Source organism: Rosa rugosa, chromosome 7, assembly GCF_958449725.1.
Source record: "Rosa rugosa chromosome 7, drRosRugo1.1, whole genome shotgun sequence".
In the NCBI taxonomy this organism is placed as follows: Eukaryota; Viridiplantae; Streptophyta; class Magnoliopsida; order Rosales; family Rosaceae; genus Rosa; species Rosa rugosa.
Window position 1 is genome coordinate 10330505 of NC_084826.1, and position 18162 is coordinate 10348666.

An 18162-nucleotide genomic window follows, 5' to 3' on the forward strand; every position below is an offset into this window, starting at 1 on the left:
ATCTAATCCTGCTACTGCACTCGTCCAATCCTGCTACTGCACTCGTCATCGTTTAATCCTGCTACTGCACTTGTCCAATCCTGCTACTGTACTCACTGTATTCATACTCGTCCAGTTCTGCTACTGCCCTCGTACTTGTGTTCTGCTACTGCACTCGTCATCGCCTAATCCTGCTACTGCACTTGTCCAATCCTACTACTGTACTCGCTGTATTCATACTCGTCCAGTTCTGCTACTGCCCTCGTACTTGTGTTCTGCTACTGCACTCGTCATCGCCTAATCCTGCTACTGCACTTGTCCAATCCTACTACTGTACTCGCTGTATTCATACTTGTCCAGTTCTGCTACTGCCCTTGTACTTGTGTTCTGCTACTGCACTCATCATCGCCTAATCCTGCTACTGCCCTCATAATGAAATTTCTTTAGTTCTTCTACTCTTACTTTAAAAATTAAAATTAAAATAAGTAACAAAAAATATGTCTAGGCATTTTGCTAGTTGTAGCCAAGCAACGACACAGAAAACCAAAGCAACAATATGGAAAATGAAAAATTGCACGTAAACAACAATAGAGTGAATTCTAAAGTAGCTACACTTGCGACCAACAGTACGGTGGTTAAAAAGCAATTAAATACTTCGTTTACCTGGAGTGGTGTATTGAAAGGCTTCTGGATTGTACTGTAAAACTTCATCGTGAAGATTCATAGGTTGGACATAGCCATATTGAACTGCCGCAGTATCCTCCCTCAGCTTCCTAACACTATACCATATATATATTAGCAATAATTAACAAACAGAAAACGAAAAACAAATGCAACTATACTGAAAACCTACTTAAATCCAAAATTCGGTAAATTCAAAGGTGATAGAAACAATCAAACAGGTGAAATTTCAAATCGTTACTGCAATTAAATGTCAAAGCTAGCTAAACCTGGAAATCAAAACTGCTGCTAAGAACAAATAACACACTTACAAGCAAGAGACGTCAGTAGCACGAAGCAGATCAGCAATCCTATTGGCCTGAGCGGCGTCGTAGTAATTCAACCTCGCACTGCTCCGACTCGGCTCATCGAACAACCAGAGGTCCTGATCGGAGGCGCCGCAGAACACCGGAAGGGAAGTCAGAGGAAAGCAAGGAGCGACTGTAGTATTAGAGAGCCGGATGCCTTAGTGGCTCCCGCCGGAGCCGAAGCTCGAACTGACCGGATAGCTCATCGGTAGGTTCACCGGCATGGCTCAGTCCCTAGCCGGATTAGTCGGAAAATTCCCAGAAAGCTCGCCCGAAAGCTTGAGACTTCCGGCTTCGATTCAACTTCATCTGAGCTTCTCTGTGAAAACCCAAACCATAGACGTGATCGAGACACCGAGACCATTCGAACGTTGGTGGTCGACCTTCGCATCATCGCCGAAATTTGCAGAAAACCCGCCGAGATACTCAGAGAATGGGTTAAGGCGTCGAGCTATCTTGATGCTTATCTGTTTTGGGTTTTCGTTTTGGGCGTTAGTATTTGGTCAGTGGCATACACGTAAATATTTTATCAAACTGAGTATTTTGGTCATTTTTCATTAAAATTGGGAGTCAGACTTGCATCATTTGACTTTTGGGCCTGGGCTCATGTCGTTATTTGTATAAATCTTTTTGAAAGTGAGTTTTCTGTGTTTACATCTTTGGTCATGTGCTACTATGTAATTTGGGGGGTTATTTTTGTACTCCTCACTAAATTTCAATACAAGTGTTGACCTCATTTCCTAAAAATAAATAAATTAGCACAAGTCGTATTTGAACTGTAATTGTTTATAACATAGCTAAGAGCATTTTTAGCAGACTCTCTATTTTGGCTCCTTAGCTATTTTAGAGAGCATGTTTAGATTTTTATCTATTTTAGCAGCTGCACCAGACTCCTAAGTGGCTCTCTATTATAACTTTTAGCTATCTCGCTCCTAAATATAGAGAGCGGGATAAGGCTCTCTATAATTTAAAACATTCATTTTAAGTTATTTTATGTAATTTATAAATATATTTAAACTATTTAATCTTCATTTAAAAAATAATATAAATTCAAAACTAGCTAAAATAGAGAGCATTGATGCAGACGTAATTCTAAAGTGACTAGCTAAAATAACTTTTTAGCTACTTTAGCTAAAATTTGACTCAAAAATGGCTAGCATTGCTAAAAATATTCTAAGCTGATAATTCTTGTCGGCATGAGCTATGTAATTTCTATAATTAATTGGGATTATGTTTCCTAATATAATTATTATGTATATGTTAATTTCATAAGTGTAAAAGGTTGTATGAGTATATAAGTCTTGAGTAATTATCTATAAGCCCCATAAAAATAATTTACCAAATTTATCCCTATTTTCCTTTCCTATCCTTCATTTTTCTCCCTCGTCTCTCTCCCCAACTGCATTCATTATCAGAAAATAGAAAGTAAACTCTATAACGCGGCTTCTCTCTAGCCGTCTCTCTCTTCTTGTTAACCCCTAGCCGACTTTCTGTTTTTCAATCACTCTTCAATTGGTGGTGGGCGGCATTAGTGCTGAGCTTGGTCGCACTGCTGTCGTGTTAGCTGCCGCCGGACGGATGGTTTCCTATTATTTGGTTCTCGTAGTTTTTACGGCAGTCGCTGGTTCTCTTGTTCAATGCTTCTATGGCGTGGAAGTTAGGTGCACCGCGTTATTGTTTCGCCATTGAGTGGCGTAGGAGGGGATGCTCTAGGTTTTTGTTTCGATGTTGGACAAAGGCGGCGGCAGTTCGAGAGTACTCTTGACAGATCTTCACATGGGCAGATTATGCTGGGCCAGGTTGCTGTTGGGCCTAGGGTTGACTATCCTTTAGACATTGGGCCTGCTATATATTTAGTTAGTTGTTTTTACTTTCTAATAATTCCCTATTGTTTTAAGGGAGCTATGCACTTTTTTATTTTGGTGTGCCTATTTACTATGTCGTTGTGTTGACATAGTTTATAGGCTCGCTTTTTTAAGTGAGCATGGAGTGTTTAATGAGTGGACCTAATCTAAGCATTTCAGTGGTACTACCACAAACTTCTTATATGCTCATAAATGACAGAGGAAGAGTATGTAATAGTCCATTATGGCATGAGATTAATGAGATGTATATGATTTCATTCAAAAATTATGACTTCAGTAAAAAAAATTGCATTCATTGTCTCTCTTATTAATTGCAATAGCAACAGCAACAACACACACTCTAGGGCTGGAATCAGTTCTGTTTTGACAGTTCAAGTAGTAGAACTGAGATCAAGACTGAGTATTAATTTTCGGTTCGGATTTGGTGCTTTTCACTTTGAGAATTGAGATGGGACCGAACCGATCACAAACGGTTCGGTTCTCAGTTTTTACAGTTCCTACCAGAAATGACTTGAAACATAACAACTAAAGAAATGCTCATCTCTTTCAACTACAGAACTACAAATTATGTAGTATGCACACAGATTCCCAGCAAAGTCACTTTGTAACCATTACCAACATCTGTTTCACAAAGTTACAAACTGTTTCACAAGTACAAAACAGTCAAAATTGCATCAGTTCACTCATGACTCATCCAACATCAGAAAGACTGAAACATAGACTATACAAACTCAAAAACACAAACTTATAAGCAATACTACCATTACAAATTACAAACTATCCAACTTGCAAACCGCAAAAGTGCAAAGTACAAACTGAAACAGAACAAGTAAGGCAGTAAGCAAAACTACAACACAACCAACACTTTTCAATTTACTGAGTTATTTCCAGCAATTCATAACAATTGATGAATTGGAACAAAACAACCAATCAATTCAAACTAAAAAAAAAAAATGGCAATCCAACAAAATCACAACTCCACAATAGCTAAAAAAATTGAAACAAGTAAACAGAATGCAAAGCAAAGCAACTGCAAAGCAAGTCCATAGATCACAAATGCAGTGCACAAATCACAACTACACAACTCCAAAGCAGTTCAGTGCACAAATCAGTGAATCACAACTGCACAACTCCATCAGCAGTACAGTTCACTCCTTCCAGCTTCCTCATTATAGCATTCCACCAATCCAACTATCCAAGAATCAAATGAGCAATCACCAAGGCAACTAGCCAAATATGCAAAGAAAGTTTTTCATTATCACTTTCCTACAAAGGACTTTAAAGAAAGGCACAACAACATTGCAAAAATAATTAAACCTAGGTTTTTCGATGAAACTAAAGGGAAGTTCATCGACAACAATCATATGAGTAGTAGCTTCAATACAATTCTCCTGACTCCAATTCACAGAAACTAAACTACGTACCTTGACCTCTTTTCCCATCATTAGTTAACACTTCTTGCCGAGATTCTACCTTAAGTCTAGCCGGGTACCCTTTACAAACTATCTCTATGTGTTTCCTAAGAGATGAAGTACCAATATCATATGGATTGGATGCCAAATGAGTTGGACAGTACTGACATTAAGCTCATCTGGTATTGCCAACCACCTTCTCAGCTCCATCAACAGTCTTGATTAATGTATGATCAACCTTCATGAAATGATCCCAAACATCTGACCTCTGATGGCCTTTCTTTCCTCTTTTTCTTTTCACAGGAATAGTGCTTCAAGCCTTGCTTGATTTTTATTTTGGGGCAGCTTCTGGGTTATTGCTTGCAACAATGATTTCATTGCAAGCAGATGATGGCTCAGATTGTTCGGAATCAGAAGCAACAGACCGGCTAGACCCAGATTGTTCGTAAGCAAGAGTTTGGGTATGAAAATCGAGTTTGGGAATGAAAATCTGTCAAGCTGAAGGACGGGGAATGATTCGATTCAATCTGATTGAATCGATTGATTGTATTTTGGGGCTGATATGTTTAGGGTTTCTGTTGAATTGGGGGAAGAACACATGAGAGGAGAGGTTTTCATCGAGTTTGAACTGGCTGATATGTTTAGGGTTTAAGTGGATTATAACACGTGTGTGATACATCGGTTTTGAGGGATGAATAACACTAGGAACCGGGATCGAACCGATCTCCTCTTTCTCGGGTCGGTTTCTATCTGGCACCGATAATCTCCGTTCAGGAACCGCACCGAACTGTGCCAAACCAACCACATCGAGTTGGTTCCTTAGTTTATTGGTCTAACAATCTAACCCTAATGTCATACTCTCTCTCTCTCTCTCTCTCTCTCTGTGATCGCAAAAATTGAATTTTTAAAGGCCAACTCTTTTGATCTTAGACTTGAGCATGAAATTATTTTCTGCTCTAAGAGATCTTCAACACGACGTCAACAGTATAACTTTATATGAGTTTAATTAATAATTTTTTTAACAAATTCGTTAGAAACCTTATTTAATTGACTCGTTTGTGAATGATGTATGTGCATTAAGGCCTCATGTTTCCAGAATTCCAAAGCTATTGTATCGATTAACCATTGCTAATTTCAAGTAGCTGCAGTTTTTCTTTAATTGTGTTTTAGATAATATTATGTTGAAGAATTTTATATACATAGGCCTAATTACTTAATAGACACTCTCTCTTTTTGATTTTTTTTTTAAATACAGTTCTACCCTTTCAACAGAAACTGAAGAAAATAAAACAAAGAACGAAGTCAGATATTCTTGACCTCCATAGCCAAAATCTTGGTCACTGGAATCATCGAGTCATGTGCTATGAGGGAGACTTCCTTCTCACAAATGCAAGGAATGTTGTTGTGCCTTGAATTTGTAGTACCTTAAGTTTATCATTTGCTTTCACAAATTTTGATTTCTAATTAGTTTGCAGTTTGTTGTTCATCTCAAGAATTTCAATACCTATCAGCGATGGTGATTGCAATTTGGACCCAAATTTCTATATCCTTGTGCCCCATCTTCACCTCTTTTTTTTCATTTGTATTTATTGGTCGATTCTTTTTCATCTTTGTTAATGATTTAGGTAAAGGGTTGTTATTAATACACTAAAGCCAACTATATTTCAATATCAATAATTTGGAGAAAGTCTATTTAACCAAAATGCCGTAGATATATATATATATATATATATATTTTGAATGAATAAGCCGTAGATATATCTTACGTGCATGCAATTGGTTTTCCTAGCCTTCTTTATAATCTTTACCTCCTATGCAAACTTGAGTGATACATGATACTATACATCAGTTCTTGAGACCACGTATAGATGTCATTTACTTGAGCCAAACTATATATATATATATATAATTCAAAAAAAATTGCAGTTTACTCTCCTGAATTTTGGGGTTAAAATCAGTTTGGTCCATCTTTCTGAGAATTAATCTCGTTGGTCCCTATACTCTCAAATGACATCACCTGAGTCTAAAATTTGAATTTGGCTCGAAACATGACGTCATGTGCTGAGTTGGAGTCGACATAGGGGCCCACTTTTCAGACTTTAAACCCCACAAGGAGGGAAAAATAGACATTTCTAATTTAATCTTTTTTTTAAAAAAATTCTCTCTCTCTCTCTCTCTCTCTCTCTCTCTCTCTCTCTCTCTCTCTCTCTCTCTCTCTCTCTCTCTCTCTCTCTCTCTCTCTCTCTCTTTTCAGATGAAAGCCTCCACCGCTGAAAAGATCCAACGGGCCATCCGCCTCCTCGAGTCCCAGCTCCTCTCCGAGGTTCTCTCTTGCCACTCCGACCTCCTCTCCGAGCTCTCCTCCCTCCGGTATGCTGACCACGCCCTCTCCACCGTCCGATCCATTAACACCCTCACTCTCCCAGCTCTCTTCTGCTCCATTAGTGCCCTCACTATCCAGCTCTCCAACCTCCACGCCACCTCCGAGCTCCTCCACCACACCCTCCGCCTCTCCAAGAAGCTCCGCGACCTCGCCATCGACCCCAAAAAGATCAAGCAGCAACCCAAATCAATAATCACAACCAGCCATTTAATTCATAGTATACCTTGAATTAACAATTCCAACCAGGAATCTAGTCATGCTCCAAAAATCTTCATATACAAGCCCAAAACCTCTTGAACAGCTGCCGGAAAAAATCCCAGAAAACCGCAGTGCACAGTAAGCTCCGTCGGCACCGAAAGCAACCAAAAACCAATTCATTTATAACTCAAGCAAAATCGAAAACCATGTATACTATAGTGTAGAGCATGAAGAAGAGATCGATTTTTGTACCTTATGCATTGTCAATGATCGCCGGAGTCGCTGGAAAACGCATCGAAACTTAGCCGCAAAACACCAGTCTTCGCCTCCTTTGAATTACCTTCCGGTTCAGCTAGAGAGAATACGGTGCCGGATTTGGTGTCGTTGATTAGATTCTCGGGTGGCTTATAGGTTTGGGAAAAGACTCGTTTGACGCGGAGATCCTTAATCAGAGAGTTGAGGAGGTCGTTGCCGTTGGAAGAATCGATGGGTTTGGGTCTTTTCCGGTCTGACTCGGAGCTAATGAGGAAGCTGTTGATGACCCGACCCGAGAGGGTGCGGTGGAGCTGGATCTGGGATTGGTTGCGGATGCGAATGCCCAGAGGTCGCTTGGAAGCTCGATTTGCTTCCATGGCCGCTTCAGAGAGAGAGAGAGAATATAGAGAAAAAATTAGAAAAATTAGAAATGTCTATTTTGCCCACCTTGTGGGGATTAAAGTCTGAAAAGTGGGCCCCTATGTCGGCTCCAACTCATACATGACGTCATGTTTCGAGCCAAATTCAAATTTGGGACTCGGGTGATGTCATTTGAGAGTATAGGGACCAAAGAGATTAATTCTCAGAAAGAGAGACCAAACTGATTTAAACCCCAAAATTCAGGGCAGAAAACTAAATTTAATCCTATATTTTTTTTTTCTTTCTGATTGTTCATCAGAGATCATATTTGTACGTGGCTTGCTAGTGATGTTGCAACACCAATGGTCATCGCCTCTTCTTTTTCTCTTTTTGTCTATTAGAAGAGTATAAGAGGAAAGAATGTTGGACAAACAAATTTTAAGGGTGTGTATTAAGTAGTTAGGGATGTGTATATAATATTTTCCTATTAAATTAGGAAGAATTATCTAAAAATAAATAAAAATATTTTTAAGAAGGGTAAAATTAATAGTATATTTTTTTTAAAAATGAGATGTGTATTAAGCAGAAGGGTGGGTGCATATAATTTCTGAAAAGTCTCCACAAAGAAAGAAAGAAAAATGATTAAAATCATCTCAGAATTCTTGAATCTTATTTTTGTCAATTCTTTGTCAAGACAACCATAGTGTTTGCATTTGAAAGATCTAAGCAACCAGGTAGAGTTCAGCTTTAGCTGAATCCAAACTAAGTTGTCGAATTTATTAATAAATTCTTGAAAGTAAACTCCAAATTACACATCTTTTGCCAACAGTGTGTTGCACTTTTACTATTAGGTAAAGGTTTTTTTAAACCTGAAATGTGAACAAATTGGAGGGACTAATTATCCACATACAACGAATAAAGAAAGTTGGCAATTGGCATCTTCTTGTATTGATCTGTATGCTAGAAACCGCTCACTGTAAATCCTCCATCAACATTAACAACCTGTCCATTGATGTAAGAAGCAGCAGGAAGGCAGAGGAAAGAGACCAAGGATGAAATTTCATTAGGCTCAGCAACACGACGAATTGGAGTTCGACCTATTAATCGTCTGAAATCCTCAGAATGATCATCCTGATAAAAATTAACGGAGTTTAAAATGTTAGATCGATATAGCTCTCAAAACACAATTGTGCTAGGTTAATAAAATGATTAAAATCTATGAAATTGTCGGTTAATTCGGAGGGCATACTTACATTTTCAACTTTAACACCGGTGTTGACAGCCCATGGCGCTACAGTGTTTGTTCGAATTTTGTCTCTTGCCCACTCACATGCCAAGTTCTTTGAAATTTGGATAACAGCACCTATGAAATAGCAACGAAAAACGATTAGTGAATTAAGCTCATCAATTAGTTTATAACAGAAAATAGTTTTTTGCTTAAGAAATTAAGAAATTTATGACTCACTCTTTGTTGCTGCATAAGCAGATAGTCTAGGTAGAGCTATGGCACCAGCTATGGAGGCGATAAATACAATACTTGCATTTTCTGAGGCCTTTAAGAGAGGGTATGAAAGTTGACAGAGATGGTAAGAAGATTCAACATTGGTACCCATCATACTTGATAAATCTTCTAAAGTATATTCTTCGGTTCTTCTCAGGGTAACTGAAGCAGCATTATTTACCTGCATATACATAATTAAATGAAAATGTTATTTCCACTCTCAGTTTCTCGATCTCATTCTGCTATACTATTTTTGCAAGTGTTTTAAAATTAACAAAGTATGTATAATTATATATATAAAAGGCATTTAAAATTGTTATTTAAGATTATAAGTATGAACGTTTAAGTTTGACAGATTTGGTTTGTCCATTGATTTAATCTAGTTTGATACCTTAACGATCACCGATTTGGCTGAAAATTTACATAAGTGATCTACATATTAGGACTTAAAAACTAAACTGTTAAGATGCCGAAATGTGATCGAAAAGTTGGTTTACTGCCCTATCCCTAGAAAAGACTAAAAAAAATGATCTCTTAGTGGAAGGGCCCTGCACACACACACACATCAAGGAGATGTACTTACAAGGATGTTGAGCTTGCCATCAAAGACAGACGAGACAGTTTTAATGAGCTCCTCCCTTTGAGATTTGGACGTGAGGTCACAAACTGTGCCACTCACTTTAAACCCCTTGCTCTTCCATTCTTGAACCCTCTCGTCGATCTGTTCTTGGTTGCGAGCACAGGTATGCACAGTTGCCCCGAGTCCGGCTAGCTCTTCCACAATGGCATATCTAAATCATACGAAAATATTGATATGTTAGTCCTGGAACCAAATCATACGGAGGATTCTGAGAAACGAACTGGTGAAACTTGAATTATAAAATAAAGAAACGATTGACGAAGATCGAGAAGAGAGAACTCACCCAATGCCTTTAGTTCCACCGGTAACAAGGGCGGTCATACCCTTTAGAGACCATCTTTGGCTGTTGAACCCTGCCATTAAATTGTTTGTTCAAGTGGTTTTGGTTAACGTACAGGTAGGGGAAAGAAATTAGTAAGCTGTATGATGAGTATGAGTAATAATAGCAGAACTAATAAACTCAAAGGTATGGATGTTTAGATAGGCTATGAAAGCTGTGTTTATATAGGGTTTTTGGTAGACACCGATATTGACATTGACATGAATTGAACCAAATGATCGAAATATTAAAATCATCTAATTAATGAGAACAAAAAAGGATCAAACAGCGTTTTTGCCCTCCTTGGGCTGAGTCAAATTTCTTTTTCAATTAGTGATTGGAAATGTCAATTCAATATATTGAATTTGAAAGTAATATATAGAACCATGCACTATGTCAAAGACTCAAATATTTATATATTCCTCGATAGGGTTGACCTTGTTCATATATTCGATTCAATACAGGAGGAGGAACGTAAGCTGGATTTCTTTACATGCATAACAATGTATTTATTATTTAATCAGTATTAGTGCAAAAATGTCATCGTGCTTAATTGATCCAGTTGATGTTATTCTAATCATCGATCATTTGATGTTATTCTAATCATCGATCATTTGATATATTAGAATTCAATTTGATAGTATAATAACATTAACAAAAAAATTTGAAGGGCATGGTGTTGTTGACCTCTTGGAACTTAGTTGCCCTAGTCCAATTAATTATCCGTTGGCTTCAATTTCTTTAGCTTTCAGATCCGGTTTGCTCCTATTATGGTCATCTTTATACTGTCATTGGTCATTTACCTACATTTTCAAAGTAAGAATTCTACTCTATCTTTGTAAGCTCTAGTGGTTTGACCAAGTAATTAAACAGAAAATTTGGCCAATTTGACTCAGCCAAATAGGAGGGGCCAGTACGCTGTTTGATCCTTTCTTGCTCATGATCAATTTAAAATTCTGGTATTTCAAGAACGGTGATCAGCCCTTTCAAAAAGAAAAAGAACGGTGATCGGCAAGAAAGCTATATATACCCACAGCTTTCATAGATTACAGTCATCCACATATCAGCTCATTAATTCTTTCTTATAAGTCAAGAAATACGCAGCTAGCTTAATTTGTTGCCCGAACTTCCGGTACGTACTACCAAATACACAGAAGCAAAAAGATCAATGGCAGGTTTCAACAGCCAAAGATGGTCTCTGAAGGGTATGACCGCCCTCGTCACTGGTGGAACTAAAGGCATTGGGTTAGTTTTTGCTTCTCGATCTTCATACCAATCATTTCTGTATTTCTGAATTCATGTTCACTAGTTCGTTGATGGGTATCTTATATGGTAAATTTCAGAACTAACCATATCAATTTTTCGGTATGCTTTAGATATGCCATCGTGGAAGAGCTAGCCGGACTAGGGGCTACAGTGCATACCTGCGCTCGTAATCAAGAACAGATTGACGAGAGGGTTCGAGAATGGAAGAGCAAGGGTTTTAAAGTGAGTGGCTCAGTGAGTGATCTCACATCTAAATCTCAAAGAGAGGAGCTCATGAGAACTGTTTCCTCTCATTTTGACGGCGAACTTAACATCCTTGTAAGCTTCACTGGTTTCATTATTTTTCTTTTTCCACCTTTCTTAAACCAAGTGTACCTATGCTGCTATGTATAAATGTATGTGTATATAGGTAAATAATGCAGCAACAGTCACTCTAAGAAATACTACAGAATATGATCTGGAAGATTTGTCAAGTATGATGAGCACAAATGTTGAATCCCCCTACCATCTTTGTCAACTTGCATATCCTCTCCTCAAGGCCTCCGGAAATGGAAGTATTGTATTCGTCGCCTCCATTGCTGGTTTAAAAGCTCTACCTAGACTATCTGCCTATGCAGCAACGAAAAGTGCCGTCATCCAGATTTCAAAGAACTTGGCGTGTGAATGGGCTAAAGACGGCATTCGAACAAACGCTGTAGCACCTTGGGCTGTTAACACCGGAGTTAAAGTTGAAAACGTAAGCATCCCTTCCAAACCTGCAACTATATGTATAGAACTTAACCTAGAAGGTTCTGCATGTGTTGATGAATTTGAGATATCTAACATTTTAAACTTCATTTTCCTCCAGGATGACCACTCTGACTACTTCAGACGGCTAATAAGTCGAACTCCTATCCGTCGCGTTGCGGAACCTAATGAAATCTCATCACTGGTCACTTTTCTCTGCCTTCCTGCTGCTTCTTACATCAATGGACAAGTTGTTAGTGTTGATGGAGGATTTACCGTAAGCGGTTTTTAGGAAACTCGATGTAGGATTGCCAATTAGTCAATACCTACATTTTCTATATATAACAGTACTCCATACATTCTTTATTCTTTTTTGGTGAAATCACCAGCTTCACAATCAGTAAATTGTGGTGCAGTTGTTAACAATAAAATGTCGAAGGTCTTTGTGTTTATTTTATACTACTTTACTTTGTAAAAAAATTGTATACACCTCACTTGAATATGCATACGTACAAAATTGTTCAGATCTTCCAAATGTGAATAGTTTGTCATATGGCTCAACATCTATCAGACAACGTATATATTGCATTCCAATTACACAATAAGAGGATCTCTCCAGAAAAATGATATCAAACCGTTCCGCATACCAAAGATATGAATGAGCAGTACATAATACATTTGTACGTAAAGGAACTTCGAAAACTGTTACCAAAAGGACCTCAAAAGTCACTAGACTAGCTAGCTAGTTATAGTAATTAGATGATTTAACAGTTTCTGAATTGGTTGATCTTTTACATAAACAATATTGGAAAGGTGATATTGATGGTGAGAATGAACAATTAGGATCTTGAAAAACAACACTTTGAACTGTGGAAGTTAAAGTTTAAGAACATAATACTAGCATTCCTGTTACATTGTACTCTTGAAAAACTTGCATGCAACCCTCATTTGCCAAGTCAATTTCTGTTAGTAAATTTGATCCTGATCAAACCCGACGCACAATGGAAGCATAGAACACTCAAACCTGATACTGCGATACACCCAATATTACAAGAGCGAAAGCTGAGCTATGAATCAGAGACGAAGGAAGAAGAAGATGAAAGAAAGGGATCGAGAGAGGGGGAAAACGTGAAAAATGAGAGGACTACATTGTTACTGAGTTGATCATGAAATTACAGAGTGAAGGCTTTTATACTATTCTAAAATAGCCATACCTACCTAATACCTATTATACCCTTAACATCCCCCCTCAACCATATGCTTGGGTACCAAGCATAATGGTTGGAACAAAGAAAAACCCAACTAATCTAGCAAAAACTAAACCAATTGAAAAACTAAACCCATCACTTCAATCAGTTTCCAGTAATATGCACAAGACCTGCATCACCTTTGCATACTCCTTTACGTCACCAACACCTCAATCATTTAGTCATTCATTCTATCAGTCTCTCAAATTCTTGCATTTTCTCAAGGATTGATGGTAGATACTTGTGAACTAGCAGAATGAGCACCAGAGTTTGTGGATGTTCAACTTAATGAACTCAAAATTTTGCAAGGAACATAACCCATTCACATATCAGCAAGTTTCACAAAACTTACTGAGGTGGGAAACTGGTCAGTTGCACTTCTTCTGATTCCAGGTAGGGTACCCATGTCATAATGCTGCATTGTCTCATCCACATTTAACCTTTTCAGAGACATGGACAACTTCACTTGCTTTCTTTTTAAGTAACTCACCAATAGTGATATCTCCACCAGGTCAGAAAGAAATACACCATCATTAGATCTATACTACATCACAGATTGATCACCATAAAAAAAAAAAAAGATGCTCCATACGACTTTTCTTTTTAGTGAGATACATCTCAGCCTTATCTACCACATCCAATTCTTCACTACCACAGCACAAACCCAGATTTAGGCATCTCATCACTTACAAACTCAGAAGCAATTTAACCAAAATCTTCAATTCAGAGACTTCCTTCACACTAGAGCCATTCTCACAATCCAAAACACCATGAGCTGACATCGATCTTCTACTATCCCACTTGTCAAGTCAGAACCATCCATCCAGAAAAGAAAACAAACTTCAATATTCAACTAAATCTTATTCTATAACATTCACTTAATTCTTCTTCTTCAAAAATTCATTCAATTGTTCTTTAGACTATGTACAACTAATCATCTACTTCTTCAAAATTCAACCAATACTTCAAAATTCAACTCAACTCTTCTTCTTCTTCTTCTTCTTCTTCAAAATTCAATTCTTCTTCAAATATTCTTCAAACTATATACAACTAATCATCTACTTCTTCAAATTCAACCAATTCTTCTTCTGCAAAATTCACTCACTTCTTCTTTCACAAATATTTAAAACTAATTCTTCTACTTCAAAATCCAATCAATTCTTCTTCTTCTTCTTCTTCAAATATTCTATCAATATACTTCATCATAATGACGTGCAAGGTAGACGGATGAAACAAAAACGACTTAGGCAAGATCCCATAATACTATAATAGACTAGCACATCAACAGTATAGTGAAGTGGAGCAACAACAATTGCAGAGAGCAAATGAACAACGAGTAGAGATGAGTGAATCGGAAAGAGATTACCAAACTCTCTGTGATTGTATCAAACCATGGAGATGAATCCGTACTCAAATTCCGGTGGAGGGAATGGCTTGTCCGCACTCGAATTGGAAAACGACGTCGCACTGAGCAAGGCCTTGGAAGCTTGATATCGATGACTTTCGGATTCCAGAATAGAACAACTGCGACATTGAAAAACTCAAGCTTCGAGCAAGGATCCATGGCGGAGGGAGAAACTGAATTTGGGGGTTAGGGTTTGGAATTGGGGAAAATCAAAATTGAATGAAACTAATAAACGCGGAAGCAAAAGATAGACGAAGCAAGAACATCTAGGTCACCGATCGACCTGAGCTCCTGATACCATGAAAGCTGAGCTATGAATCAGAGACGAAGGAAGAAGAAGATGAGAGAAAGGGAGAGAGGGGGAAAACGTGAAAAATGAGAGGACTACATTGTTACTGAGTTGATCATGAAATTACAGAGTGAAGACTTTTATACTATTCTAAAATAGCCATACCTACCTAATACCTATTATACCCTTAACAATCACAAGAGCTGTCAAGTGTCTATAAAATACCCGATTAATGAGACCATCTGGATAATCAATTTTATATATCCAATTGGATATATAAATCTTACAATAGCTACGCATATTTGGCAGATTAACGTTTCTAAATTGGGTAATAATAGCATGCGTTCGTTGCCTTACCATGCATGATTATCTTTCTACAAGTGGATGCTTAGAATAACAATTAACGGAATCAACTAAGATGACCGTTATTGACTTCATGCAATAAATCAAAGCCAACCTCACAGACAATTTCCAATATAAGTTTTTTATATGGATGGTTACCCCTAAGTGAAGTGAAGGGTTATTCTTTTTGAGACAAGCTAGTGTACTGGTGGGTATGAGATACCCTCATTTATAACTATTTGAACAAAAATTTACAAGTATTTGAACCAAAATTACAACATTGAGAACAAAAGTTACCATATTCATTTACACTATTTACATATAGTTAAACAAAAATTACAACATTGACAACGAATTTGTTCAAAAGCTTGTAAAAATGTCGTAAGAGGTGTAATTACCATTATTAGAACTAAGATTACAACATTGACAACGAATTTGTTCAAAAACTTGTAAAATGTCGTAAGATGTGTAATTACCATTATTAGAACTAAGATTACACAAAGTAGGACTCAAATTACAACTTTGACAACAAAATTTGTTCTCACTTTTGTAAATGTGGGTATGAGATACCCACCACTACACTAGAATTTCCCATTCTTTTTGCGTAATGTTAGGGTATATTAATATTTCTTTTTATTCAAGTATATTAATTGATGAATTCAGTATTCGATCACACTATAGTTATATGAATTGATCATTTAATCGAATACTAAACGTACGTGCATATATAAATTTTGGGAAGAGGATTCTCTATCCCCCTGTTTTTTTCGCCAATGTTAACCAACAAAAAAGAAAAAGCATAAAGAAAGTGGGTATGGCTCTTTTGTTCGCAATAGGTTGGTCTTGAGGAAAAGAGAGATGCGGGAGAGAATAAGATCATTGTTAGCCAGCTAGCTAGGGTTGAGAAAGAACCAATTAACAACTGACTAATCCTACCTGCATGCCAATTAATCAACTCAACAGAGTCGACTAATCATACCTTGCGTTCTGTACCGGTACCGTACATCCTCCGTAATTAGTATACTTATTCACCAAGAAAGAATTAGAATAGCATTAACCAAATCAATTAAGCACGATGCCATTTTTGCAGCAGCGATAACTGCATATATACACACGTTAACAGAATTCCCAATAAGTACTTCCTCGATTATGATTATTAATTAATTAATTAATAAGTCAGCCATATATATGTTTGACATGGTTCTATATATGCGCCCATCAATTTTCAGAATTGACCATCCATAAGCATAGCTGACCAAAAGTTTGACTCGGCCTAAGGAGGAAATGCAATTATACGCTGTTTGAATTTCTTCTTCAAAAATTTATAAATCCATTTTTTGGTTAATGTCAATATCGGTGTACGACAGGAATGCACTATATATACACAGCTTTCATTGAGTACCCACACATCCTGAGCGTTCTCTGCTTATTACACTCATACACAGCTTTTGCCTTTTAAACCCTAAACTAATACAGAAGCAAAACTAGATACCAATGGCAGGTTTCAATAGTCAAAGATGGTCTCTAAAGGGTATGACCGCCCTCGTCACCGGTGGAACTAAAGGCATTGGGTTAGTTCTTTCTTCTATTTTAGTTTCTGGGATCATACTTACTTATATTATTGTACATGATTGTTAACTAACAATGTTATAATTTTTCGTGTGGATTAGATATGCCATTGTCGAAGAGCTAGCAGTACTTGGGGCAACAGTCCATACCTGCGCTCGTAACCAAGAACTGATTGACGAGAGGGTTCGTGAATGGAAGAACCGGGGATTCAAAGTGAGTGGTTCAGTTTGTGACCTAACCTCTAAATCTCAAAGGGAGGAGCTCATAAAGACCGTTTCATCTGTCTTTAACAGCAAACTCAACATCCTTGTAAGTTGGCACCTTAAATTAATTTTTCGCTCTCATTCTTGATCTAATTGTTATATTGAAGACTAACTAATCAATGTCTTTTATGTTGCTTCAGGTAAACAATGCAGCAACAGTGACACTGAGAAGTACTACAGAATATGCATTGGAAGATTTGTCAAGCATGATGAGTACAAATGTTGAATCTCCCTACCATCTTTGTCAGCTTTCTTATCCTCTCTTGACGGCCTCAGGAAATGGAAGTATTGTGTTCGTCGCCTCCATTGCCGGTATAAAAGCTCTACCAAGACTATCTGCCCATGCAGCAACAAAAAGTGCCGTCATCCAAATTTCGAAGAATTTGGCATGTGAATGGGCAAAAGATGGCATTCGCACAAACACTGTAGCACCATGGGCTGTTAACACCGGCGTTAAAGTTGAAAATGTAAGCTTCCTCTCCAAACCTTCCACTTTATAATAGAACTTAACCTAGCTTACTTATGTTATACTAGCTAGTTTATAATTATATATATTTGAGATAACAGCTTACATTTAAACTTCATTTTTCAACAGGATGATCATTCTGATGATTTCAGACAGCTAATAGGTCGAACTCCGATTCGCCGCATTGCCGAGCCTAATGAAATATCGTCACTGGTCACTTTTCTCTGCCTTCCTGCTGCTTCTTACATCAATGGACAAGTTGTTAGTGTTGACGGAGGATTTACAGTTAGCGGTTTCTAGGAAACTCATTGTATAGACAGTCAATTACTACCTGCAATTTTTTATTCATTTCTTCTTCTTTCTTGGGTATGAAATCCAGCAGCTGTTAAGCGTTCGATTGCAAGTGCTACCAATTGTCTGCTGAAAGTAGGGTTTGGATGAAAGAAGAAGATGAAGTAGAAGAGGATGTAACAGAAAGAGAGAGAGAATTGAGAATAGTGATGTAATTGTTTGATTACGCTTGAACTACTACACTGTAGCTATGCTTGTCTTTATATAGCAAAACCTGTAACTAATCGTAACTGATTAACACTAATTAGTTACTAATTAACCCTAATTAGTTAAGCTCAGCTAACTTTGTTTCTTGCTG

At 37.5% G+C, this 18162-nt stretch overlaps 3 protein-coding genes across 6 annotated transcripts; 2 read left to right on the forward strand and 1 right to left on the reverse strand.

Annotated features, from left to right (window-relative positions):
* Positions 1 to 8226: 8226 nt before the first annotated feature.
* On the reverse strand, positions 8227 to 10076 carry LOC133723444 (tropinone reductase homolog). The gene is made up of 5 exons (XM_062150265.1): positions 9905 to 10076; positions 9565 to 9772; positions 8946 to 9162; positions 8734 to 8843; positions 8227 to 8611 (listed from the first exon to the last, which is right to left on the reverse strand). Exons 1-5 carry the CDS (start codon positions 9979 to 9981, stop codon positions 8441 to 8443), a joined length of 783 nt encoding a protein of 260 aa, XP_062006249.1. The 5' UTR covers positions 9982 to 10076; the 3' UTR covers positions 8227 to 8440.
* Positions 10077 to 11027: 951 nt separating this feature from the next.
* Positions 11028 to 12432, forward strand: LOC133722651 (tropinone reductase homolog). Its single transcript, XM_062149521.1, has 4 exons — positions 11028 to 11185; positions 11317 to 11524; positions 11616 to 11942; positions 12054 to 12432. The coding sequence occupies exons 1-4, from the start codon at positions 11109 to 11111 to the stop codon at positions 12222 to 12224; spliced, it is 783 nt and encodes a 260-aa protein (XP_062005505.1). The 5' UTR covers positions 11028 to 11108; the 3' UTR covers positions 12225 to 12432.
* A 4225-nt stretch (positions 12433 to 16657) lies between these two features.
* On the forward strand, positions 16658 to 17884 carry LOC133723940 (tropinone reductase homolog). Of its 4 annotated transcripts, none has more exons than XM_062150815.1 (4): positions 16658 to 16786; positions 16886 to 17093; positions 17188 to 17514; positions 17643 to 17884. In XM_062150815.1, the coding sequence occupies exons 1-4, from the start codon at positions 16710 to 16712 to the stop codon at positions 17811 to 17813; spliced, it is 783 nt and encodes a 260-aa protein (XP_062006799.1). In that variant the 5' UTR covers positions 16658 to 16709; the 3' UTR covers positions 17814 to 17884. The 4 variants fall into 4 exon arrangements, with proteins under 4 accessions (XP_062006799.1, XP_062006801.1, XP_062006800.1 ...); XM_062150817.1 differs by having other exon boundaries at positions 17670 to 17884; XM_062150816.1 differs by having other exon boundaries at positions 17188 to 17505.
* Positions 17885 to 18162: the final 278 nt, after the last annotated feature.